The sequence below is a fragment of the Natrix helvetica genome (genome assembly GCF_964273705.1).
Source record: "Natrix helvetica genome assembly, chromosome: 12".
In the NCBI taxonomy this organism is placed as follows: domain Eukaryota; kingdom Metazoa; phylum Chordata; class Lepidosauria; order Squamata; family Natricidae; genus Natrix; species Natrix helvetica.
The window spans coordinates 3848911-3875949 of NC_138556.1; the positions used below are offsets into that span (position 1 = coordinate 3848911).

The 27039-nt window shown below is 42.6% G+C and overlaps 1 protein-coding gene across 4 annotated transcripts in view; it reads left to right on the forward strand.

Annotated features, from left to right (window-relative positions):
- MEGF11 (multiple EGF like domains 11) overlaps window positions 1-27039 on the forward strand; it is a 669285-nt gene that overhangs the window by 574493 nt on the left and 67753 nt on the right. For all 4 annotated transcript variants that reach the window (XM_081965210.1, XM_081965211.1, XM_081965212.1 and 1 more), the window contains 2 exons: window positions 16200-16346; window positions 21835-21969. In XM_081965210.1, coding sequence (XP_081821336.1) covers window positions 16200-16346; window positions 21835-21969 — 282 coding nt within the window. The remainder of the gene's footprint in view (window positions 1-16199; window positions 16347-21834; window positions 21970-27039) is intronic.

Consider the following 27039-nt stretch of genomic DNA (forward strand, 5'->3'; position numbering starts at 1 on the left):
GAAGAAGAAGGGATCACTGTCACTCTCCTCAAAGCTAACATAAGGAATAATGTTCCATAATTGTCTCCGTGTATAAATAACTTATCTCACAATAAAAGAATTCTCCTCCAAATATTGCTGTCAAAACCGGGGAGGAAACATGACAGCTGTTCCTTTAAACTCTGTTTGGGCTTAATTACAGAGGCCTGCTCTCCTGTCTTGAAGATGATGGGGGACAATCCATCATGGGATTAAACAACTCAAAGACACAAACAGCTTGTAGGCAGGTTAATGCAATTACTTTCAGCAACCTTCCCTCTATAGGAGAGGAGCAGGCAAAGCCAGGGGCGAAGTTAAGCGAGTTATCAGCTTAGCATTGTTACGTAGCCACAAATGGTCCCCTTGATAACAGATAACAGATTAATAGAGTTGGAAGAGACCTTGTAGGTCATCTAGTCCAACCCCTCGCCCAAGCCAGAGACCCTACACCATTTCTGACAAATGGCAGTCCAGTCTTTTCTTGAAGGCCTCCAGTGATGAAGCTCCCATAACTTCTGAAGGCAACTTCTGTTCCATGAGTTGATTGTTCACTGTCAGAAAATCCCTCCTTATTTCCAGGTTGAATCTCTTCTTGATCAGTTTCCATCCATTATTCCTTGTCTGGCCTTCAGGCCCCTTGGAAAATAGTTTGAGCCCCTCCTCTCTGTGGCAGCCCCTCAAATATTGGAAGACTGCTATCCTCTCTCCCCTGGTCCTTCTCTTCACTAGACTGGCCATGCCCAGTTCCTGCAGCTGTTCTTCATATGTTTTAGCCTCCAGTCCCCTAATCATCCTGGTTGTTCTTCTTTGCACTTTTTCTAGAGTCTCAACATCTTTTTTATAGTGTGGTGATCAAAACTGGATGCAATACTCTAGGTGTGGTCTTACTAAGGCTTTATAGAGTGGTATTAGTACTTCACTTGATCTTGATTGTATCCCTCTGTTAATGCAATTTAGGATTGCATTGGCTTATTTGGCAGCCACTACACACTGCTGGCTCCTATTTAGCTGGTTGTCCACTAAGACTCTAAGATCCCTCTCACAGTTACTGCTATTAAGCCTGGTTTCACCAGTCTGCTTTTGGTTTTTCTTGCCTAAGTGTAAGGCTTCACTTTTCTCTACCTTGAATTTCATTTTGCTAGATAGGGCCTAGGGTTCAAGTCTGTCAAGATCTATCTGGATCTTGAATTCCACTGATCCTCATCTGACTCCCATTTACTATTGAACTTTAGTTGCCCAGATTGTTGTATACATTAAATCTTTGAACTGTAATTTAAAAATGGCCTTGATTCTTTACACCTCAACACCATTCCACCACAGAACAGGTCATGCAGACAATGTTTCTATGGCCCATCCTAAACTTATTTTTAGGACCAATTTGATTGATTGATTGATTGATTGATTAATATTCTGCCTTTCCTCCAGTTGCTCCGGCTTAGTATACAGCAATCCTTTTTTAAAAAAATTTCTCTCCACAATAACAACCTTGTGAGATTGCTTGAAGGGAGGGAGGGAGAGAGAGAGATATTGATTGTCTACTTCAAAGTCATCCTCCGTAACTTGGTCACTTGGGGTCCCCTCTACATGATGATGACATATGCCTGATGGTCTCAGTGGAAAACTAGTGTAAAGGTACTAACAGTGCAGAGTAAAATGGGAAGAAAAAGAATCAGTTCTCACTTACTGTTATGGGGCGGGGATAGGAAAAAAATAGAGCTAACTAATCTTTGCAAGAGAGTCATTGTAGGAGACAGCAGTCTTGTGAATTTGCTCCCAGAACCTTCATATCCATCTGTAAGAAAAGATTATTATTCTGGAAGCACCCCAAGAGAATCTTGTTTGCAAGCACCCCAAGAGAATCTTGATTGAAATTTAATCATAATAATGCTAGGTTTGACAATATCATATTTCCAGGGTTAGGAATTTGGCAGGGTTCTAAAGGGTATGAAGTTTATCAAAACTTCAAAAACATATCATGCCTATCAAATTGCATTTTTTGACAAAGTGACTAAATTAATGAATCATCAAAATCCTGTAGACATATTATACTTGGACTACAGTAGGGCATTGGACAAGATAGACCACAACCTACTTCTTGGTAAGATAGTGTTGGAAGGTTTCAAATCTTCCTTTGCTAGGTTCGATTTTCCCGCCGGGAGCGTGAAAAATAATTTGAGCGGAACAGCTGCATGGAAGCCAGGTATTTTATTTTTCAGGAAGGAGGTACAAGCAGCAAGGTACAAGCAGCAATGATATCGTTCCTGGGCTAGCTACTCAACTGGGATTGACTTGATATTTTATACTCTTTTTACCTTTTGAAGTCTGATACTAATGATTCTGGCTTTTGCGTGATTCCTGTGTTAATGGTTTCATTCCTGCTTTGCTCTTTGATTGGCAAGGAGGTGTTTGCTAGTTTGTGTTTGTAATTTTAACTTTATTTGCCCCAAGTATGTTTCCCAAAACTGATACTATCTTTATAACCTGTCTTCAGCAGCTTTTTTCTTCCTTCCTTGTCATTCTGGCCTCTTTTTAGCACCTTTTGCTTCCCCCCTTGTCACCTAGCCCGGTCTCCTCTTGTATCCATATTTCCTGTTTTGTTTTCCTCCACTATATTGGCATTTTAATTACTTTGGTCTCCCTTCTAGGGCCATCTGTTTCTATGGGGGCTTTAGATGATTATCTATTCCAATGTTTCCTGTTTTTCCTAAAAAGCTTCTAGTGGTGCCTTTGTTTCTGAATTTAGGATTTTATTCCTTTTTTTTTTTCTTTTAGTAGTGGTAATTTCCTCTCATTTCCTTCCTACAATAGAAAAATGTGGGATGGAGTATCAGCACTAGTTGTATTCATAACTGCCTGACAAACCACATTCCATGTGCAGTCCTCAATGGAACTACTACATCTACGTGGAGGAAAGCATGCATTGGAGTACCACAAGGTTCTTCTGTCTTAAACCCAGTCTCTTCAACATCTTCATTAATGATTTAGATGATGAGATGAAAGGGGAACTTATGAAATTTGTAGATGACACCAAACTAGGGGGAATAGCCAACACTTTAGAACAGGGGTGTCCAAACTTGGGAACTTTAAGACTTGTGGACTTCAACTCCCAGAATTCCCAGGGAGTTGAAGTCCACAAGTCTTAAAGTTCCCAAGTTTGGACACCCCTGCTTTAGAAGATAGATTCAAGATTCCCAAAAGGCCATGACAGACATGAGCCCTGGACCCTATCCAACAAAATTCAGTCCAGTGGTAAGAAACATTAGGTTTTACACTTGGGCAATAAAGGTCAAATGCCCATATATAGAATAGATGGTACCTGTGTAATAGCAATAACTGTGAGAGGGATCTATGAGTTTTAGTGGAGAACCACCTATGTATGAGCCAGCTGTGTGGTAGAGCTGTCAAAAAAGCCAATGTTTCCACACAGCAATAGTATCAAAATCAATTATTAGTATCACTGCCTTCCAGTATCCTGCCTATACTGTCAGACCACACCTGGAATACTATTTGTCCATAATGGCATATGGCCTCCTGATTGAGCAGAGAGTTGGACTAGACGACCTTTTAGGTCCCTTGCAAATCTCTATTTGTTCTCTATTCTGTAAGAACAAGCAACCAGATACGTTCGAAGAGCACCATCACTCCCCCAGTCTCTTTCCAGTTTCTGATTGGCCAGTGGTAAGAGGCCTCCTGAAGCTGTCCTATAATCTCTGCCACCTTTTGACTATATATTTATGCCCTAATGGAGGGCTGAGTCAAAACTTCTATAAATGTAATGTCAGCAGTAAGCAGAGATAGATTTAGGAGATTACCTGCTCTTGCTCTGCCTTTAAGATCCCACTTGAGCTGGGATAAATCCTAGACCAACAGTTGTCTTTGAGAGAGTTCAGCCAGATGTTTGGCTTGCTGTAGAGAACTCTCCAGGGTCCTGACTTGGCCCTAAATTTCTTGTTTTCTCGACAACTCTGAGCAATCAATTCGTAGGGACTTCCTTGGAGTTCATTTTTGTCCAGGAAGGTTATTCTTGTGCCCTTTGATTACAGCCCTTTCTGCTTTAATATCAACTGGAAGATAATCATATAATGAGCAATTGAGGGAACCAGCTGTGTTTAATCTAATGAAGGGAAGGATTGTGGGGGAGGGGGGGATGTGATAGCAGCCTTCCAATATTTGAAGTGCTGTCATGGAGGATTGTCTTACTTTCCAAAGTACTGGAGGGAAGTAATAGACGGAAGATAATTAAAGAGAGATCCAGCCTAGAACTAAGGAGAAATTTTCAGACAGTGAGAACAAATAAACAGTTGAACAGCTTTCCTCCTGGAATTGTGGGTGCTCTAACATTGGAGGTTTTTAAGAAGAGATTGGATTACCATTTACCATCCAGGATGGTATAAGGCCATGATGGCGAACCTATGGCACGCATGCCAGAAGTGGCACGCACCAAGAGACTTGTGGCTTCTTAAAGACTAACAGATTCTGGCAAGGTTTAGTGGCAAGAGGCCACTATCGGTAGGATGGCCAGCCCATGATGCACTCCCTATTAAGCTGTCATCTTTTGTTTCCTTTTCCAATGTTTTTTCACCATGCCCTATGCTCAGAAAACACCTTGTCTCAGGTTTACCGTTAGGTGTGAAACAGATTGATGAGATAACTTGCAGATAAGAAGTGACTTATTAAATAATAAGATCTAAATGTTTAAAATGGGAAAACGTGCATGGTAAATTCTGTGTGAACAATTCTGTCATTTTAATAGCATAGCAAAAAAATTTGCTTGATTGGATGGCAGCTCTACCATAATGGTGTGTTGCTTGAGGCATCCTAATACAGTTTTTCTCAACCGTAGCAACTTTAAGACATGGGGACTTCAACTCATGCTGGCTGGGGAATTCTAGGCATTGAAGTTATACATCTTAAAGTTGCCATGGTTGAGAATCTCTGTCCTAAAATATATATATCGGTAAGGACAAAATAGCCTTTAAAACTTGATCCATGAAGTTCATAGAAACATAGCACTGGAAGGGACTTTGGAGGTCTTCTAGTCCAACCTCCTGTCCATTCCAGACAAACTATTTTTGAAGACCTGCAGGTATGGATGCCCATATCTTTAGGAGGCAAACTATTCCATTGATTAATTCGTCTTGCTGTTAGGAAATTTCTTCTTAGTTCCAGGTTGGCTCTCTCTTTAATGAACTTCCACCCATTGCTTCTTTGCCCTCAGGTGTTTGGAGAATACGTTGACTCCTTCTTCTTTGTGACAGCTCCTCAAGTACTGATAGACAGTTATCCTGTAAATCCTAATCTTCTGTTTGTGACCAGGGGTGTCAAACTCAAGGCCTGCAGGCCAGATGCGTCCTATGATGTGGTTGGATCAGGTCCGCAAGGCCATCCTGGAAAATGTAAGGAGCCAGCCTGCATTGCTTCAGCCCAGTCTATCCAATGCGGCTTCTGTTCAGTCTACCCAATGCAGCTTCGGCTTGGTCTACCCAATGCAGCTTCAGCCTGGCCTACCCAGTGTGGCTTTGGCCCGGTCTACCCAATGCAGCTTCGGCCTGGCCTACCCAGTGTGGCTTCGGCCCAGTCTACCCAGTGTGGCTTCGGCCCAGTCTACCCAATGCAGCTTCGGCCTGGCCTACCCAGTGTGGCTTCGGCCCAGTCTACCCAATGCAGCTTCGGCCCAGTCTACCCAGTGTGGCTTCGGCCCAGTCTACCCAATGCAGCTTCGGCCTGGCCTACCCAGTGTGGCTTAGGCCCAGTCTACCCAATGCAGCTTCGGCCCAGTCTACCCAGTGTGGCTTCGGCCCAGTCTACCCAATGCAGCTTCGGCCTGGCCTACCCAGTGTGGCTTCGGCCCAGTCTACCCAATGCAGCTTTGGCCCAGTCTACCCAGTGTGGCTTCGGCCCAGTCTACCCAATGCAGCTTCGGCCTGGCCTACCCAGTGTGGCTTCGGCCCAGTCTACTCAGTGTGAAGAGGAAACTTGCCAGCTGTTTGGAAAGTGGTGTCAAGCCAGCCATGCCCACCCAGTTGGCCATGCCTGCCCGCCCCCCCCCCCCCCAATGTCAACCACAGCTCTGATATGGCCCTCAATGAAATGGAGTTTGACATCCCTGGGCTAGACATATCTACTTCGCTTAACCATTCATTGATCACTGTGTGTTCTTTATCCCAAGGCAACATGTATCTGGAAAATAAACAATAACAGGGCAGTACAAGAATTAAAATTAATGAAATAAAGGCACCCGGGCAGCCGATCTGCATGCTAAGCTTGTATACGACCTCAGCACTGACAATGCCAGCTGAGGACTTCTAGAAGGGACTTCTATTTCATACATCTGGGAGTTGGCAAAGTCTTTGACAGTCCCTCTTGTTTTTGGGTTCAAGGAGAAAATTCAAATTGGAGGTTTACCAACTTCTGGGCAGGTGGATTATGAATGGCCTTCTGCCAAGTGGGTCACAGCTGTGCCCCTTGGTGCTGCAGTTAATGAAAAGATCCAAAACGTTATGGGGGAAAGTATGCACTATTTGAAAAGCTCCAAAATAAAGGATAGGCCAGTAAAATCAAATATTTGACGTGTCCAGACATGAGCAATATTGGATTAGAACTTACTGTACGGAACTAAAATTGCCATATTGATTCACTGTCTTCCTAACTAGAATTCACAGGAAGTATTTAGACCAAACTCCTTTTGAAATGGTTGGGATTCATCTTGCTCATTAAAACTAATTGTCTCAAATGTTACATCTTGTGGGGAACTTTAGCAATGAAGAGCTTTTAACAATAGCAGTTCCGAAAGGCAACATTTCGGAACGAAGAAAATAATAGTGTTGCATTATAGTGACATTTGAAGGAGCTTTGACTGTGGTCTGGACAAATGCATGTTGCTTTTTGCAGTTGTAGGAAACCTAAAATGATCAAAAAGGAAGAATAACGCTTAGGGGAAAAATGCCACATTTTAATTCTAAATTTATTTATTTATTTATTTTATTTATTAGACTTGTTAGCCGCTCCCTCTCCACGAGGGACTCGGGGCGGCGTACAATAAATCACATGTTACACGATTAGACATTACACGGTTAGACATTACACAGAGGAGGTATAAAATCACAACAATTGTTACAATACATAAACAACAATAATAGTAAGGTTAAAAATTAAAATACCCCGATTTAAAATTTTAAAATGTAAAAGTTTAAAATTGCCAGGTGGATTAGAGATAGAACTATAGTTGAGCCAGGCCAGCTAGTTGGAAAAGGTGGGTCTTGAGTTTTGTACGGAAGGAGCGGAGGTCGGTAGTAATCCTAATGTCGGGGGGGAGGTCATTCCAGAGGGCTGGGCCCATCACAGAGAAGGCCCTGCTCCTGGGTGCCGCCCTTTGGCACTGCTTGGTGGACGGCACCCGGAGAAGTCCCTCTCTGTGAGAGCGGATTGGTCGTAGGGATGTATGGGGCAGGATGCGATCCCGTAAGTAACTAGGTCACTAGGTAACTAAATGTGGAACAGGTGTCACGTCTGTTTGAAATTTCTTAATTTTTAAAAAATTATTTCTTTGTCCTGGTAGTGTTTTTCTTTCTCAGCCCTGTTGTAGTTAATCTAATGTGGAAACTTAAGATGAATTCACTTTCCTTCAAATCAAAAAGGAACTGGGGACCAGATATTCCCCCATGAGTCCTTATGTGACTCTGTGCAGTCATTAAAACAACACTGGGGTATTTTCTTATGCCACTTAAACCCATTTGCCTTAAAACTTTCATTTCCTTCGTGTTGATTCAGACAAGGTTGAAGTCAAAACCATATACTGTATATGAAAAAGATTCAGGGAGTGAATTATATTTGTAAATAGGAAGATGAGAATTAATTCAGACTCTTGTCTTGTTTCATTAAACCATGTATTTGATGGCAAGGTCTCTTTTATATAATTTTCTATTCTTTGTTTTGAATGTGGGGTGGGGAATCATCATAGCCTCAATACTGCATTCTAACTACTGCTGTGATGATAGGAGAGGGTGGAATGGAATAGAATAGAATAGAATAGAATGTGGAATGGAGTGGAATGGAATGGAATAGGAATAGGAATATAGAAATAGAAAGCGAAGGGAAAGGAAGAGAAGGGAAGAGAAGTATAGAAATAGGAATGGAATGGAATGAACGGAATGGAATGAATGGAATGAAATGGAATAGAATATAATAGAATGTGGAATGGAATGGAATGGAATAGAATAGAATAGAAATAGAAATAGAAGGCGAAGGGAAGGGAAGAGAAGTATAGGAATGGAATGGAATGGAATAGAGTAGAGTAGAATAGAATAGAATAGAATAGAATAGAATAGAATAGAATAGAATAGAATAGAATAAGCACTTAAGACATATACCGCGTCACAGTGCTTTACAACCCTCTTTAAGTGGTTTACAGAATCAGCACCTTGCTCCCAACAGTCTATGGTCCTCATTTTATGAGGACAGAAGGCTGAGTCAACCTTTTAATGGGCAATCCATGAGACACTATCAGTCCACAAACTTCATTGGTTGGAGGTTGGCTTCCAGGTGCAATCTAAGTGGCGGTTACTCCCTGTACAAGTAGTCCTCATCTTACAACTGCAACTGAGCCCAACATTACTGTTGCTAAGTGAAACAGATGTTAAGCGAGTTTTGGCCCATTTTATTATCTTTGTGTTCAGTGAATCACTGCAGTTGTTAAACTGGTCAAATTGTTGTTAAATGAATCTGGGTTCCCCATTGACTCTGCTTGGCAGAAGGTCGCAAAAGGGGATTGTGTGACCGCCCCAGGACATGGCAACTGTCATAAATATGAATTTTGATCATGTGACCGTTGGGATGCTGCAACGGTCATAGGTGTGGAAAACGGTCGCAAGTAACTTTTTCCAGGGCCGTTGTAACTTTGAGCGGTCACTAAATGAACTGTTGTAAGTCGAGGACTACTTGTACTATCTACCCCAGAGATCCTTCCTCCACAATGCTCTGAACAAATTGAAAAGTGGGCTATTTTTCCTTACAACAGGCTGGCAGATGAGCCCTAGTAAGATTTGGTTTGGTTTGATATGATTTAGTTCTGTTGTATGTGGCCTTTTCATTTGCCTTCTTTTATTGAACTGTTTTTGTATTAGGTAGGATGCTTACCATGGGGAGAGAGCTTTGGTTTGGTTTGGTTTTTTAAACCGGTGCACATAAATAAATAAGCATTTTTTCTCACCGGGATCACTGCTGAAGCTGTACTCCCTTCTTCCTTTCTCCGCCCCATCTCCCACTGGGTAGGCTGGCATTGTTCTGGGTGGAAATCCCCCCGTGTTTTAAGTCAAACAATCAAAGGGTTTTCTTCATAAGCCTCCCCCCACAAATAATTGCTTCTCAGGCGACAGACTGAGACATCCTCCGAGAACATTTCAATTCATAAGATGATGATAAAAAGGGCAGGGGCCTTCATTTAAATGACACTAATTAAATAAATAGCAGCCGACAGGGCATCTGGGTAGATTTTGAGTGGCATTTTAAAAATGCCAAATTGTAGCCCTTTGCAACCTGAATTAGCATGTCTGTCTGTCTGTCTATCATCTATCTTTGAACCCAGAGCCTGGATCATCTTGCGGAGGGTGAATTTCCTGTTAAGTACATTGGTTCCAAGGTCTATCATAATTATCTAAGGAAATGTATTTAATTGTTTGTAAGCTGCCCACCTATAAGGAGGTCTCAGAGTACCATTGTAAAATAAATACGAAAGAAAATGAAAAATAAAGGAATTAACACCATGGAAAAAATGGTAAGGGAGCCTGCTAAAATTTCAGCAGTGAGGCTGGATTTGTAAAACAAGTTCTGATAAGCTTGGCAAGATAGATCACATCACCTGCAAATTCAAGCCAGGGGATGTAGCTTATGGTTTAGTGCAATGATGGTGAACCTTTTTGGCACCCAGTGCCCAAACCGGAACATGCATCCATGCGCAGATGCCAGAGCGCCAGAAACCCCAAAACCAGCTGGCCAGTGTGCACATGCCAGCTTTGTGGCTATTTGGGGGGCTGTTTTCAGGCCAGTTTCAGGCTGTTTTGGGCCATTTTTCATACCTTTTTGGGACCAAAAACGACCTGAAAATGCCCCCCAAAATGGCTTGTTTTTTGTCCATTTTGGGAGCTGTTTTCAGGCCAATTTTGGCCCAAAAATGGTTGAAAAATTGCCCCAAAATGACCGAAAAAGAGTCCAAAAATGGCCTGAAAATAGGCCGTTTTGGGGGCTGTTTTTCAGGCCCAAAACACCCTGTTTCTGGTTTCGTGATGGAAACAAGAAGAGAAACTGGCGACAGCACACATGCCCACAGAGAGGGCTCTGTGTGCCGCTTCTGGCACGCATGCCACAGGTTCGCCATCACGGGTTTAGTGCATGAGCACCACAAGGCCTCTGTCTGTGTGTGTGTGTGTGTGGTCATGCATATCATGATGTCATTGGAGAAGTGTTGTTAATTCAAAACGGCTTGACCTGTGGCTTGTATGCTTGTCAGTCCAGGTTCTACAGCTTGGATAGGCATGAGGAAAATGGACTGAATGCTTCCTTCTCACCGACCGTTGGAAAGCCAGTCCATTTTCTGTAGGAGAAATGCTGTCAGCAAGAGATTCCGCATTCAGGATGCCACAACCCAGATCCTCCATGCGTTTGAAGGAACGTTGGAGTGGTGTCAAAGAGGGCACTGTGGAAGGTTTCAGGGATGTAGAGGTGCCCCCAGCGTGGAGCATCAATAAAGGAGAATATTTGTAGCTCAGGGTTGATCTGGGCAAGCCTTGCTGGGCAAGTTTCTCACTTTGCATGTATTGGATGCCAGGCGGGCAAATGAAATATCTGCAAGGCAATAACCAAATTCAGGGAGCACCAAGGACTTCTCAGTATAGAGTCATGATGGCGAAGCTATGGCACTCGTGGCACACATGGCACACAGAGCCCTCCCTGCGGGCACATGAGCCATCACCCTAGCTCAGCTCCAATGCGCATGTGCGTGCACCTCCCACCAGCCAGCTGATATTCAGGTCTCTGCCACGCATACGCGGGGGGGGGCATGTGGGAGATGTGTGTCATGCACACATGTGGGGGGGGGGAATGTGAGGGGGTGGCATTCCCCCCACAGCCTGTTTTTGGTCCCAGCAGGCAGCAGGGAGGCCTACTAGGCTTAAAATGGGGTGTGGGTGGGTGTGCAGCACACGAATTGAATTATGGGTGCAGGCGCTGTTGCACATGCACACGGGCACTTTCGGCACGTAACAACAAAAAGGTTAGCCATCACTGGTATAGAGCCGTGATGCAAACCTATGGCATGCAGAACCCTCTCTGTGGGCACACGTGCCATTGCCAGCTGCTCTTCTGGTTTCTGGCACATGCCGCCCAGCTGGTCTTTGTGGGCACCAGAGCGCCGGTTAGCAGCCTGAAAAACAGCCAAAAAACCAGACTGTTTTTCAGGTCATTTTCAGGCTGTTTTTTGGGGCATTTTTGGCCCCCAAAACAGCCTGAAAATGCCCTGAAAACTGGCCAAGAAACAGGCATGTGTGCACTGGCCAGCTGGTCTTTGGGCTTCTGGTGCTCTGGCATTCATGCATGCACGCATGTTCTGGTTTGGGCACTCGGTGCCAAAAAGGTTAGCCATCAGTATGACCTAGAGCAGTGGTTGGCAAGCCGCGGCTCGCGAGCCACACGCGGCTCTTTACACATTTTAATGTGGCTCTTCTGTGTGCCGGGCGCCCGTTACCCTCCCTCCTCTCGGGCACTTCAAAACAAGCGCCCCTTTCCCTTTTTTCTTTTCGACCCACAATGATTAGGGAGGATCCTGAAGTCGGGCGGGGGCGAGAAGCGAGGAGGCAGAAAAAGAAACGGAGGCTAAGGAGCAGCTCCTTAGCCTCCGTTTCTTTTTCTGCCTCCTCGCTTCTCATCCCCGCCCGACTTCAGGATCCTCCCTAATCATTGTGGGTCGAAAAGAAAAAAGGGAAAGGGGCGCTTAAAGGTTCAAACAGTAGAGCATACGCTTCAGAGGCAACAGTTTTCACGGGGAATTAGAACAGAGAGCCCTGGAGTTTCGCTGCCCACCCGGTCAGACCTCGCTTTCCTCGCATGATTGGCTAATTTGCTACTGCCCGGCTCCCCAGTTAGATTTTTGCTGGGGGGGGGGGGGGAAGCTCCTTGGCCTCCGTCTCTTTTTCTCCCTCCTCGCTTCTTGGGGCTCCACCAATGGGGGAGCAAGGCCCAGCACCAGGCTTTGGGCTAACACAGGGGTCTGCAAAGTTGGCTGTTTTAAGACTGGTGGACTTCAATTCTCAGAATTCTGGGAGTTGAAGTCCACCAGTCTTAAGAGCCAATTTTGCAGATCCCTGGGCTAATATGATTGATGCCCTTGGTGGACTTCAATTCTCAGAATTCTGGGAGTTGAAGTCCACCAGTCTTAAGAGCCAATTTTGCAGATCCCTGGGCTAATATGATTGATGCCCTTGGTGGACTTCAATTCTCAGAATTCTGGGAGTTGAAGTCCACAAGTCTTCAAGCTGTCAGGTTTGAACACCCCTGGGGGTTTTTTTCCTAAAGGGTTAGGGATGCAAGGATCTTGTAACTTGACAGCTTTAAGACTTGCATGCTTCAAATGCCAGAGTTTATTGAAACTAAAAACAGTGTACCATCCTATGTATTTTCGGTTTTAAAAATGTGGCTCTCAAAATAAATTTCAATCGTGGTTTTGGCAAGATTTGGCTCAGTTGAAAAAAAAGGTTGCCCACCACTGGCCTAGACTATTAAGGGGCAGTGATTAAATGAGAAGTTCCCATTGTTTATCAGTTTTCACTATTTACAGAATGGCAAAGTTGGCAAGGACCTTGGAGGTCTTTTAGTCTAACCCCCTGCTCAAGGAGGAGACCTTATCTACCATTTCTACTGTTCCCACGATTTGTTGACTTTGGCCAATGGCTTGTTTTTTATTAATTTAGCCGTGAGGATTCATGGAGCAACACACGTTTTCAGGAGCCAAATTCTGCTTGTGTCCTTCCAGTCTGGAAGAGAGGATGCAGGAGGAAAGGAGCGGAAAGGAAACGAATCCGCTCAGCTCCAGTTCTTTTAAGTTAGAGATTTGGATCCTGATCAGCTTATCCCAAAACAAGTCAGGGAGATAAAAGGTGAAGCTGAGGGCAGGCAAAATATTTGCGCTCATGTTCAAAAGAGGTTATATAGAATGACTGTAAGGATGACTAAGATGAACTGCAAGTTCACCGGAGCTTAGAATTTACCACACAAAAAACTTGAATAAGCTGCAAAATAAGGGGAAAAGCTGAGGCTTCTGAGACCTTATCAAAAGCTCATCAGATCAAAGTCAAATACCAATCAAGGAGAATATTTGTAGCTTAGGCTTGAACTGTGGAGTCCCTCGTGATCTTGGAGCTTGGCAGTTTTCTTGCAGATGTTTCAGTACCCAACAAGGTAACTTCATCAGTACTAGAAGGGAGTGTGCAAACCTTCTAGCACTGATGATATTACCTAGTTGGGTAATGAAACGTCCACAAGAAAGCAACCAAGTACAATGTCCCTCCATCTTCCCTGAGTCTTTATGCTGCCCGGGCTCGAGTCGGTGCTGGGGCTCAGGACCCCGGACAGCACCCTGAAATTCGGGGTATCTGGTGAAGTATTTTGTATTATACTGTTTTAACATGACTGTACACCGCCCTGAGTCCTGTTTAGGAAAGGGCGCGGTTTAAAAATTTAATTAAATAAATAAAATAAATAAATATTTTAATGGAGATTCGGGTTACTGTTGAGGTTCCAAACAGCATCCAAAAGTAAATCACAGTCCAAGGCAAAGTACTGCTCAAAGTTCCAATTTATTAAGAGAGCCACGTTGGCACATCTGGGAAAACCCGCATCTGAAAGCTTCCCGGTTTCCCCCACCCAGTTGAAAGTTCAAGATCTTGCCCCCATACCCACAAGTCCATCACATGGTCCAATCTCCCACTGCAGTGCTGGCAGTTCCACCCATCCAATTCCGATCAGGTGCAGAGGTGCAAAGACAAAGGATGACCTTGGCTTTGTAGAAAGAATTTTGTTATGGCTACATAGCATCTCTCTCCTTGTAAATCCTCCCTCCCATTTTCCCACAATAGAAAATGCATAGCAGAATAATATAAAGTGTGGCAGGCCAAATACTCAAAAGAAAAGATGGCTGCAGGACTGGCATACAGAAACATTCAAGGACCCTTCAGATCAAGGTCGTACTGTAAAAACACTTGGCCATCGTATTTGGCCTTCAGGGTTTTGCGATGTTGAATGCTTGGGAATGGCTGAATGAGATGAAGGTTACATAAAGGTTGGTACATCCCTAACATACGTCTCCCCTAGTCTGTTGTGAGATTTTAAAAAACCAAAAACCTATAAATACTGTATATAATTGCATCTTTAACCATAATGGACAAGCACCTTACTGCTAATTGAAATGGAATTTGGATGGAGAACTCAGGACATGATCAAGGAGAACTGTGACATTTGTAGGAGAACAAGAGGTGGGGGGGGGATTAAATCTCAGGTGAGACCTATCTAGATCTGAAACTGTAGATCTAGCAATATAGTAAAGAGCAAGTTTCTCCCACCTCAGTTCACATTTGTAGAATTCAACCGGTGAAGTCAGGAGCGCCTGCAGGCTGAAGGAGGAAATTGCATCACACACAGCATGACCTCATCTTGGAATGACTGAATGATGCAATGTGGGTCGTGTACAGGTTGACCTTGTCATGGCCCTACAAGGATACGAGGTTCCCTGGGAGTGTGAAATACAAAAGGGTTTCTCTTGTTTTCTTACCCAAAAGAATTAACCTTGAGTAAATACGGAGTTTTCCTTCTCTCTTCTTGTCCACCCGTTGATCATGATACCATAGCATAGACTTCCTAGCTGTCCTACAGGAGTTTTGGCATTGTCAAAGCCATGAAGATGGTGGCTGGGAACACATGATGGAAACCTCTCTCTTTTTCACATGTGTCGTCTATGTGATACATAGAAAAGCACAGGGGATCGATTGTGCAGCCAGCAAACTTCAAGATGTGTGGCCTTCAACTTCCAGAGTTCCCCAGCCAGCATGATGAGATGGAACACAGTGAGGAGGTGGATTCCCAGAGGGGAGGGGGCGCGTTACAGAACAGTAAGAGGCAACTCCACCCAGATATCACCTGTGAGAGAAAGGGGGTGAAGACAGACCCTCCCTAATAGTTCTCAGAGTGAATGATAGATGCAGAGAGTAGAGGGCTTTAATCTGGCAAAACCAGTGGTGGGTTCCAGATCCCATTGCCACCCATACCGATTGCAACGGGGCCCGGTGTCCTCCACATGAATGCGTGCATGGAACATGGGCCAGTCCTGGGGGCTGAGGGAAGCTCAGACGAGGGCTCTGCGTCAGAGACAGAGAGGGAGCTAGACAGCAGTGAGGCAGAAGAACAGCTGGAGCCTGTTCCCAGTGTGTGCATGCACAGAGCTTCCAGAAGACAAGAACAACTAAGAAAGCAGGGTCGACTTAAGAGTAAATCCACACCTTGGAGGTGATTGGCTCCTTCCATAGAAAACAAAAGAGAAGCGAATGGGGAGTGGGCTTTTGCAGGAAACAATTTGTTCCTTCGGTTGTTTCAAGAGTGGAAAGTTCTGTTTGTGACTATAAGAGACTCTGTGCCAAATGTTGCCTTGCCCTGTGTTTGGAAACTAGTTATCTGGCAGCTCTCCAAACGAGATAAGGTTCGTGTTGATAAACACTCCTCTGAAAGCCTGTTTGCCAAGTCTTGCTGACTGTGAATGAAAGGAATTCACAGTTGTGAAAATAAAAGAGGTTTTGCTGGGACCCAGACTCTGCTTCTTGCTTGTTAAGGAAGCCTAGGTCAGAACAGTAGGTTGAGAAACAACAGCAATAACAATAAAAAATGGTGATAGCTTATTCCTTAAAAAAGAACAGGGGAAGGCTAAAGATTAAGGAAGAGGATAACTTCATATCAGATGCCAAAATGAACTTACTTGGCTTTTCCTTCAAACCCTACAGACTTTCTGGGCCATGTCCTATGCTGAAGACACAGCCCTCTGTGTTTGAAACCCAAGTGTGCCACAAGTAGAGTGCACATTTCCTTTCCACCAATACACGAGTGAGTCCTTTTTGCACAACTCCTCCCCATCTTTGCTTTCCCCCCAGGCATCCATTGTGACAGCGTGTGCTCGCCCGGCCGTTGGGGACCCAACTGCTCCATCGCCTGCAACTGTGAAAATGGAGGTTCCTGCTCTCCGGAAGATGGGATCTGTGAGTGCGCCCCGGGCTATCGTGGGCCCATGTGCCAGAGAAGTAAGAATCTCATGCTTTGCCTTATGAATCCCACACGGCAGTTCCTCCTTTTGATCCAGGTTTCTATTCCTGAATCCCTCCCGAACTTGCTGACAAATGGTAATAAACAGTATGTCAGCGTCCTAAATAGCATCCAAAAGTAAATCAGAGTCCGAGGCAAAGTATTGCTCAAAGTTCCAATTTATGAAGAGAGCCTTGTTGGCACATCTGGGAAAACCCGAATCTGAAAGCTTCCTGGTTTTCCCCACCCAGTTGAAAGTTCAAGATCTTGCCCCCACACCCACAAGTCCACCCCATGGTCCAATCTCCCACTGCAGTGCTGGCAGTTCCACCCACCCAGTTCCAGTCAGATGCAGGGACAAAGGATGACCTTGGCTTTGTAGAAAGAATTTTGTTATAGCTACATCGCATCTCACTCGTACAATCCCCCCCTCCCACTTTCCCACAATAGAAAATGCATAGTAAAATAATAGAAAGTGTGCCAGGCCTGAGATCCACAAGAAAATATGGTGGCAGGCCTGACACAGTAACAGAGTTAGAAAGGACTTTGGAGGTCATCTAGTTCAACCCCCTTGCTCACGTAGGAGACCTGTACTAGGGATTCAAACCACCGAACTGCCGACCTTTCTGATTGACAAGCTCAGTACTTTTGCATTCTATTCTATTCTATTCTATTCTATTCTATTCTATTCTATTCTATTGCTATGGTGGCCCAGTAGTTAGAAAGCAGCATTGCAGATTAACTCTGCCAACTGCCAGCAGACCCAGAGTGTTGCGGGCAATAGGCTGACTCTGTAAACTGCTTAGAGAGGTCTCTAAAGGGAAGCGGTATAAGTGCTATTGCTATTTCTCATCCTTATTTGTTGCCCAAGACAGCCCTGGAGGGGAAAGAAAGAGGGGGGCACGTGGCCAAGAGAACCCCAAAACAAAATCAGTTAACCCACCGACTGTTTCAAATGGTCATAACCTGAGGACTTATCTAGAACTGACTTTAAGGTTTCGTCTTCCGTTATTCATAAGGGAAGCTGCTCAGAGTCTGCCAAAACAGAGCAGCATCTAAATTGTAAAGAGGGAGGGGAGGGAAAATAATTGGCTTAATCATTATTTCCTCACCGATCCCCCACTGCAGGTGGACATCTGCGAAAAGAACCTCCTAATCCTTCTGAATAATTTGATAACAGACCTCCCTGCATGTGGAAATCACCCAAAGTGGCTGGGAGACCTACTCGGAGTTTAATACTCCTGTCCCCGAGGTCCCTTTTCCGCGCCAGGATCTTCATCATTACAAATAACTCTCGCGGTTGAGCAGAAGTCCTCTCCTGCTCCCCAAGCTGTTCTTGCCACAAGGCAGCTGCTCTCCCTTCCAAAATAATTGGCTGCTCTTCTTATGCTAGTTAAAGCTGCTACTGCCTTGACCTCTTGGCGGGGGGAGAGCTGGCTCCCTTAATGACCTCGCAGGACTTCCATTACAGGTCCTTGCTTCCTGCGGCCGGCTGGGTTTCTGTGATGTTGCAACCAGAGCAAGCCTGAGAGTGTCAGGGAAGCAGGGGGGGGGCATTTTTGGCCACAGTGAAGTCCCCGGGGTTTCAAATTGTAACTCCAGGAACTCTAGAGAGAGGAAAGAAAGTAGAGCTTAATTTGACCAGGCAATGGGGCTCCAATTTAAAGATCTCTCCTCTCCTCTTCTCTGTATTCCGTTCTATTCTGCTCCATTCTGCTCTGCTCTAGTCTATCCTCTGTTCCGTTCCATTCTATTCTATTCTCTATATTTTCTATTCTATTCTATCCTCTATATTTTCTAATCTGTTCTATTCTATTCTATTCTATTCTCTATATTTTCTATTCTATTCTATTCCATTCTATTCTCTATATTTTCTTTTCTATTCTATTCTCTGTATTTTCTATTCTATTCTATTCTATTCTCTATATTTTCTATTCTATTCTATTCTATTCTATTCTCTATATTTTCTATTCTATTCCATCCTGTATATTTTCTATTCTATTCTATTCCATTCTATTCTCTATATTTTCTTTTCTATTCTATTCTCTGTATTTTCTATTCTATTCTATTCTATTCTATTCTGTTCTATTCTCTATATTTTCTATTCTATTCTATTCTATCCTCTATATTTTCTATTCTATTCTATCCTCTATATTTTCTATTCTATTCTATTCTATCCTCTATATTTTCTATTCTATTCTATCCTCTATATTTTCTATTCTATTCTATTCTATCCTCTATATTTTCTATTCTATTCTATCCTCTATATTTTCTATTCTATTCTATTCTATTCTCTATATTTTCTATTCTATTCTATCCTCTATATTTTCTATTCTATTCTATTCTATCCTCTATATTTTCTATTCTATTCTATCCTCTATATTTTCTATTCTATTCTATTTTCTATATTTTCTATTCTATTCCATTCTATTCTCTATATTTTCTATTCCATTCTATTCTCTATATTTTCTATTCTATTCTATCCTCTATATTTTCTATTCTATTCTATTCTATTCTATTCTACTCTATTCTATTCTGGTCTATTCTATTACATGTTGCCAATTAAAGTGCTATGGCATTACAGGCAGTGCTCAACCTATGACCTGAACTGAGCCCAAAATTTAATAGAAAATCAATAAAAAAAGAAGAATAGAAAAGAAAAAATGGACAGCCATTTGATGGGGCTGGTACTGAGCAGGGGTTTGAACTAGAAGACCTCCAAGGTCCCTTCCAGCCCTGTGATTCTATGACCTTCCCTGCAGGCTTCCCACAAGCAAAGACAATGGGGAAGCCAGCAGGAAAGATTGGAAGTCCTGCTGTCCTTCCTACACTCATATTGTGTCAAGTCCTTCAGGCCTTTACTCCACACCGTAGTGTCCATCCCCGTGGCCTTCCTGTGCTCACACACAGTCAGCATTGGGCCTCCCAAGCTCTCTCCAGGCTGGGTCTGTGAAGACTGACTGCAGCCAGGAGGGCGTGACTGGGTGGGCGTGGCCATCGGAGTTCCACCAGGTGCCCATGGTTGGGTGGGCATAGCCATGTCAACGCAGAGGATTAAGTGCAGCCAGCTCAGGTGGCTGGGTGGTCAAGACCAGGTGGATGCAGCCATGTGGGTGTGGACCGGGGGGGAACAGAGAGGGGGCGTAGTCAAGTGGATGCAGAACCAGTTGCCCCGGGCAACTGGATGGGGAGCCAATGGGAATCGTCCCCTTGCCCTCTAAGCTTCTCCAACTCACAAACTGCTATGCTGGCTCTCGCGGAGCATCTCCCCTCACCCTGGGCAGCCCTTACTTGAGACTCCCACCTCTTCCCATTTACCATATTTTTCAGAGTATAAGACGCACCATGATTTTGAAGAGGTACTTTTTTATAAAAAGTATTTGCACTCTGCAGACCTCCCAAACCCTCTGCACGTCTCATTTTTTGTGAAAAATGGGGCACGCAGGGAGTTTGAGAGGCCTGCAAAGTGCTCTTGGGGGCTGGGGGGAGGCAAAAACAAGCAACAAACGGCCCCTTTTTTGCAAAAATGGCCCGTTTGTTGCCAAAAAAGGGGCATGCATAGCCTTTAGGAGGCTTGTAGAGTGTTCCTGCGGGGGGGATGACAAAAACGAGCAAAAAATGACCCCTTTTTGTGAAAATGAGCCTGTTTTTTGCCTAAAAGGGGGCATGTATAGCCTTTAGGAGGCGTATAGATTGCTCCTATTATTATTATTATTATTATTATTATTATTATTATTATTATTATTATTATTATTATTATTATTATTATTATTATTATTATTATTATTATCATCCTGGGGGCTAGGGGGGCAAAAATGAGCAAAAAAGGCCCGTTTTTGGCTCGTTTTTGCCAGCCTCCAGGAGCATTTTGCAGGCCTCCCAAGCCCTCTGCACGTCCACTTTTGCGAAGGGGGTGGGGAGTCCAAAAATGCTGTATTCAATGTATAAGACGCACCCAGATTTTCACCCTCTTTTTGAGGTGGGGGGAAATGTGCATCTTATACTCTGAAAAATACGGTAACTACCTGTGTGGTCCTGTGGTCCACCATGACAATCAAGACTCTCCCACGATTGTTTTTGCCGGGTGCTGCAATTGTGGAATGTTGTGCTTTACTGCCACCTTGCTTAGCAATTGCGGGCTGAAGGGCCGTTGTAACCCGAGGTGTGTCTGTGCTGGTTAAAACATCACAACCGGAAGTAGGTGCTAAAGTACCACTAAAAATATAACAGGGCTAATAAATCAGACGAGAATATTATATTGAGAATCGTGATTAAATGAGTGACATTTGAAGAGACTATAATTTATGCATGGAGTGTTAAAATAGAACTGGCTCTATCCTTTTTATATAATGTTATTTCAGGGCAATGATGTTTGCACAGTTGGCTTAGGTTCATATTCTGTTATTTAGGTGCCATACAGTAGTGAATAAAAGGGACGCGGTGGCTCAGTGGCTAAGACGCTGAGCTTGTCGATCAGAAAGGTCAGCAGGTCGGCGGTTCGAATCCCTAGCACCGCGTAACGGAGTGAGCTCCCGTGACTTGTCCCAGCTTCTGCCGACCTAGCAGTTCTACTTTCATGTAAAAATGAAAGTAGAAAAATAGGGACCACCTTTGGTGGGAAGGGAACAGCGTTCCTTGCGTCTTCGGCGTTGAGTCATGCCGGCCACATGATAACGGAGACATCTTCGGACAGCGCTGGCTCTTCGGTTTTTAAACGGAGGTGAGCACCGCCCCCTAGAGTCGGGAACGACTAGCACATGTGTGCAACAGGAACCTTTTCCTTTTACAGTATTGAATATAAATCAGAGAAAGAAAAGGCCAATCTTCTATCAATGTTAAATACGATTTTGGATATTCCTGTTACAAGCATTTGGAGTATTTCACTTTTTCTTCTCTATTTCTCAGTTTATTTTCAGTTAACGAGCTTCCCCAGGGGAGTTCAAAAAGTCAGGATTGTGATTGTTGCCATGCAATTGAAGCCCTGCCTGTTTGATATGTCCATCAATGTCACACGCGTGTGCAAAGGGTGGGGGGCATAATTATGACCCCCACACACTTGGTTTTTACTTCATTAATCCACCTCCCAAAGTAGCTCTAAGAAGAAAGATTATTTCTGATTTTTTTATTTATGTACATCCTGATTTAGTGGCCACAATTGGAACTGGCAACTTATTTGTTCAGCGAAGTGGCTGCTTAAATGAAACAGTGACTGTATTTCTGATCTGATTTCAGCTTCCAAAACCTGCAAAAGTTGTCAGTGCAAGGAAGGCTCATCAAGTTACTTTTCATCCCCGTTGCAACTGAGCAGTCACTAAATGAGGCGCTCGTGAAATAAGGACCTCCTTATATAACCTTTCTTATATCCCAAGAAATTGTAAGAAGTCCTCCGCAGTGTATTGTAATGGAGGGAGATTAATATCTTGCTTTTAAGCTTCGCCCACAGTTTTGTTTATTCCTTTTTCTGCTCTATGTGCTTTTCTCCCTTAGTTTGTCCCCCTGGTTTCTACGGGCTTCACTGCAACCAGATATGTCCCCAATGTCTTCACAGCACACTTCCCTGCCATCATGTCACAGGCCAATGTGATTGCCTGCCAGGGTTTTTTGGTCCCCTCTGCAACGAAGGTAAGGTGGCATTTGCTGATTCCGTTAAGTCTCTAAGTCCAGGTGGGCCTCGGGTTATGACCACAAGATAAATAAATAATAAATATTTGGGCATACCAGGGGTTGTAACACAAATACATACATATACATACATACATACATACATACATACATACATACATACATACATACATACATACATAGTGTTTTATTTTATTTTTGTTACATAATAAAAAAATTCTTTTGTGAACAGTGCTGTCTGGATTCCCCCTTTAACATTTCTCAAAACACATAATTCATTTTACATTATTTCCAGTTTTAGACGTGTTTCTTCTTGTTTCTCTCCAATTTCTAATTTTTAACCTGTAGAAACAGTACCACTTTTTTTCCCTTTTCTCTTTAGAGATAGATCAATTTGTCATTTCTTTTTCATCTATTATCAATTAGCAACTTATGTCTTCAGATTCAATTTTTTTTGAATTTTTTATTTTTAAACATACAAACATAAAACGTAAAAACCATCCTCCAGTTACATACAGTTTGCCGATTGGTTACAAACCTTTTGTGCTTCCTCACCATAGTCTTCACTTACAATTTATATAGAATCTCATATTATCAATCTATATATGTATACAATTATTATCATTATTAAACATTTCTTTGACTATAACTATTATTACTTCCTTTTATGTGAGATATTCTAAATTTAGAATAAATTTATATTATAGCATTTCATTACACCATCCTAAAACCATCCAATAGTATTATATACTATTGATATGAAATGTTATATAATTTGTAAGTGAGGACTGTGGAGAGGAAGCATAACCAAAGATAAACAATTTTATACAGAATACAATATAAAGATGTAATACAATTGGATGGTTTCAGTTTCAGTTTTTTTACATGATCAGTATTTAACAGAATTACTTTACAGGGGCTTTTTCAGGAGGCAACTGGACTTTCTGGTTTTTCTTTGAAGATGTTTCGCTTCTCATCTAAGAAGCTTCTTCGACCAGAAAGTCCAGTTGCCTGTTTTGAAAAATCCACCTTGGGAACCACTATGGATGACTGAGAAGCTCCATAGACATCCAGGCCAAAAGCATCTGAAGGTTGAATGACGGCAACCAGACCAAACTTTGTTAATCTGAGATGTTTCCTTGCTCATCCAAGCGACTTCATCAATCAGAGCAGAAATAATCAGGCAGACAGTCAGAGAGTCAAGATTCAGTTTTAGACGCCTTTGACCTGGATGATTGAAACTTGATTGACATATTGCAAGCCATTTTGGGGAGAAATCCCTGCAGTTGGTGTGGCAAGAATCAGTATATTCCAACAATTCTCTTGACTCTCTGCCTAATTAATTTTGCTCTACTTTATTTATTTGTTTTGTTTGTCAAACATGTATGAGATAACAGGTATAAGTATAAACATGGACATGAACAAGGAAACGAGTACAAATAAATGGGGACCGTAGAACAGGGATGGTAGGCACACTAGTGCGCTTATGCATGCCCCCTTACAGACCTCTTAGGAAAGGGGTGAGGACCACACTGTCCTAGTTTAAGGTTAAAGTTATGGGGGTTAGAGGATGTAACCACAGTTGGGGAGTGCATTCCAAGCATTGACCACTCTATTGCTGAAGTCGTATGTTCTACAATCGAGTTTGGAGCAGTTTACCTTGAGTTTGTATCTGTTGTTTGCCTGTGTATTATTGTGGTTGAAGCTGAAATAGTCATTGACAGGTAGGACGTTGTAGCAGACAATTTTGTGTACTACTCTTAGGTCAGACCATAGGCAGCATAGTTCTAGGTTCTCCAAGCCCAAAATTTCAATCCTAGTGGCATAAGGGATTCTGTTGTGAGCAGAGGAGTGGAGGACTCTTCTCGTGAAATACCTCTGGACTCGCTCGATTGTATTAATGTCCAAAATACAGTGTGGATTCCAGGCAGACGAGCTGTATTCGAGAACTGGTCTGGCAAAGGTTTTGTATGCCCTAGTTAGCAGTACTATGTTGCCGGAGAAGAAGCTTCGCAAAATTAGGTTAACAATTCTTAATGCCTTTTTGGCAATGCTGTTACAGTGAGCTCTGGGGCTTAGATCGTTTGAGATGAGTAGTCCAAGGTCCTTGACAGAGTGAGGGTCGTCTACGAGGTCGTATCCACCCAGCTTGTATCTGGTGTTCTGGTTTTTGTTGCCAATGTGTAAAACCAAATCTGTTGGTTGAGATTTGGAGTGGCCAATTGTTCGACCATTTTGGCACATAGTCAAGGTTGCCTTGTAGGAGAGAGGTATTGTCGGTGGTGTTAAATAGTTTTACATCGTCAGCAAAGAGGATGCAGCTGCTTATAATATGCTCTGACTGATAAATTTGCATGGCTGAGCAACAAAACATCGTAGATCAGGGGTGTCCAAACTTAGGAACTTCAAGACTTGTGGACTTCAACTCCCAGAATTCTGGGGAATTCTGGGAGTTGAAGTCCACAAGTCTTAAAGTTCCCAAGTTTGGACACCCCTGTCTTAGATGAACAAAGTTTGTGATCCGGTTGCCATGATTCAGGCATTAGACATGCAGTAAAGAATGTGCCCATTATTTATCAACATCAGTACCTTATTTATATATTACAGTTATTACTAGTCAACAACGCTAAACTTCTTATAAGCAACCCAGCTCTTTTCAATCAGACTATGCCAAGCAAAGGATTCTTTGATGTCGTTTATTTGGTTAATGAAAGATTTTAATCTTGCCTGAAGACAAAATGAATATATATATATATATGAGTTAGACTGTCCCATTGATCTACGGATAGCTCACACTTCCAGTTTTCATATATCCCCATTTTTTGCTGCTGTCTGCCTGCAAATTAACAGCATATTAGAGTTTATTTTATTACTAGCCTCAGTGAATATTCTCAAAAATGCTCATTGGGTATCTATTTTTATTCCATTTATAATTTTACCCACTTATATAAATACTCGCCTCAGTCATTTCCAAAGTTTGAACAAATTCATCATACGTAGCTGAAAGTATGTGTTTTTCCCTGTAGTTATTCCAAAACAGCATAGATATACTTTAAATTAAGATATTCCAATTCCTCTGAGTCATATACCAAGTCCATTCAGCAGAAGATTTATCCATATATGTATATATTTGTTTTGGGAATGTTTTTGTTGTTTTTAAATGCTTTTTTATTGTTTTAATTGTTTTTATAGATTTAGAAGTGTAAGCCATCCAGTATCTCTTGATTGAGATGGGTAGCTATGGAAAATGATTGATTGATTGATTGATTGAATCAATCAATCAATCAATCATAGCAGATATTCCAACACACGTTAATGGCACATAGTCAGATCAAACCATAATAAACCTATTCCCTAGATGAAGAAATACTCTATTTTGGAAGGCAGGGTGGAATTTGTCATGTTTCTTCCTCAAAACTTTTGATACATGGATCCCCACCCAACTTTTTCATCCTGTGTCTAATTATGTCTCTTCCGCCTCTATTTTTCCAAGATAAAGAGACTCAAACATTCCACATCATTCAGAATAGAGCTGAAAGGGACCTTGGAGGTTTTCTAGTCCAGCCCCCTGCTCAAGCAGGAGATCCTATATCATTTCAGGCAAATGGCTGTCCAGTCCCTTCTTAAAAACCTCCAGGGGTGAAGCATCCATAAGCTTTGAAGGCAAGGTGTCCACTGGTTAATTGTTCTCACTGTCAGGAAATTTCTCCTTAATTCCATGTTGCTTCTCTACTTGATTAGCTTCCATCCATTGTTTCTTGTCCTGACTTTTTATCCAACCTTTTGATTTGCCTGGGCCGCATTGAGTGAAGAAGAAATATCTTCACTCAACAAGTCAGTCAAGAAAGAGTGCAAAGAAGAGCAATAAAGATGATAAGAGATTTAGAGGCTAAAGCATACAATGAACAGTTGCAGGAACTGGGTATGTCTAGTCTAACAAAGAGAAGGACTAGGGGTGGCATGGTATCATTGTCCCAATATTTGAGGGGCTGCCACAAAGAAGAAGGGGTCAACTTATTTTCCAATGCACCTGAAGGCAAAACAAGAAGTAATGAATGGAAAGCTATCAAAGAGAGATCCAATCTCGAATTAAGGAGAAATTTCCCATCAGTGAGAACAATTAATCAGTGGAACAGCTTGCTTCCAGAAGTTGTGGGTGCAGCATAACTGCAGGTTTTCAAGAAGAGATCTGACAATCATTTGTCCAGAATAGTATAAGGTTTCTTGCTTGAGCAGGGGATTGGACTAGAAGACCCCCAAGGCTCTTTCCAGGCCTATTATTCTATGTTCTATGTCTTTGCCCCATTATAAAAAAATATAATACAGTTAATGTATATTTTCTTATATTTACTATCTTCTGGGACCGCGTTACTTGCTGTCCAGGGCTGCACGCAATCTGTGGGCCACAAGTTGGACATGTCTGCTCCTTTCCCAAGTTAGAAATGTGAGCCCCTCCGTTATTTAGGTTGACCCTCCTGCCTCTTATTTTCAACTCTGCTAGATCATTTTGCAAAGACTCCACCTAGGCATACCAACCATGCTTAACAAATTGTTGAACCCAACTGTTAATTTTTCTAGGTTTTTTAAAAAAAAAAAAACACCAGTGACTGTTTTACAGCTCTTTCCATAATAACACGGCAGGGTGTTCCAGTATTCTGAAGGTTGTTTGTGTGTTTTATTAAAGAAACAAATAAAAAAAATCACGTAATAATGTTACGAAACCCCAAACAAAACCCAACATCAGTCTCATCTTCTGTTATTACATAAATATTGACAAACCATATTGTCTAAACTAGCAATTAACACTGTAAACAATCTGCGTAGGACATTGAAATTATAAAATGGGAGGAAAAAGGAAGAAAAACACGCAGGGAATGTACCGTATATCATCAGCAAAAGAGTTCCAGGACATACAACCAAATCACTTTGGTGTCCTCTACTTCGCCCTTCTGTAGAAAGGAGACTAATTAAAATGTTGACAAACAATAATCCACGGCCGTAAATCAGGGGTGGATTTATGTAATAGTTCTTTGGTTACCAGCATTCCAGCATATGAAAAAAAACATCATT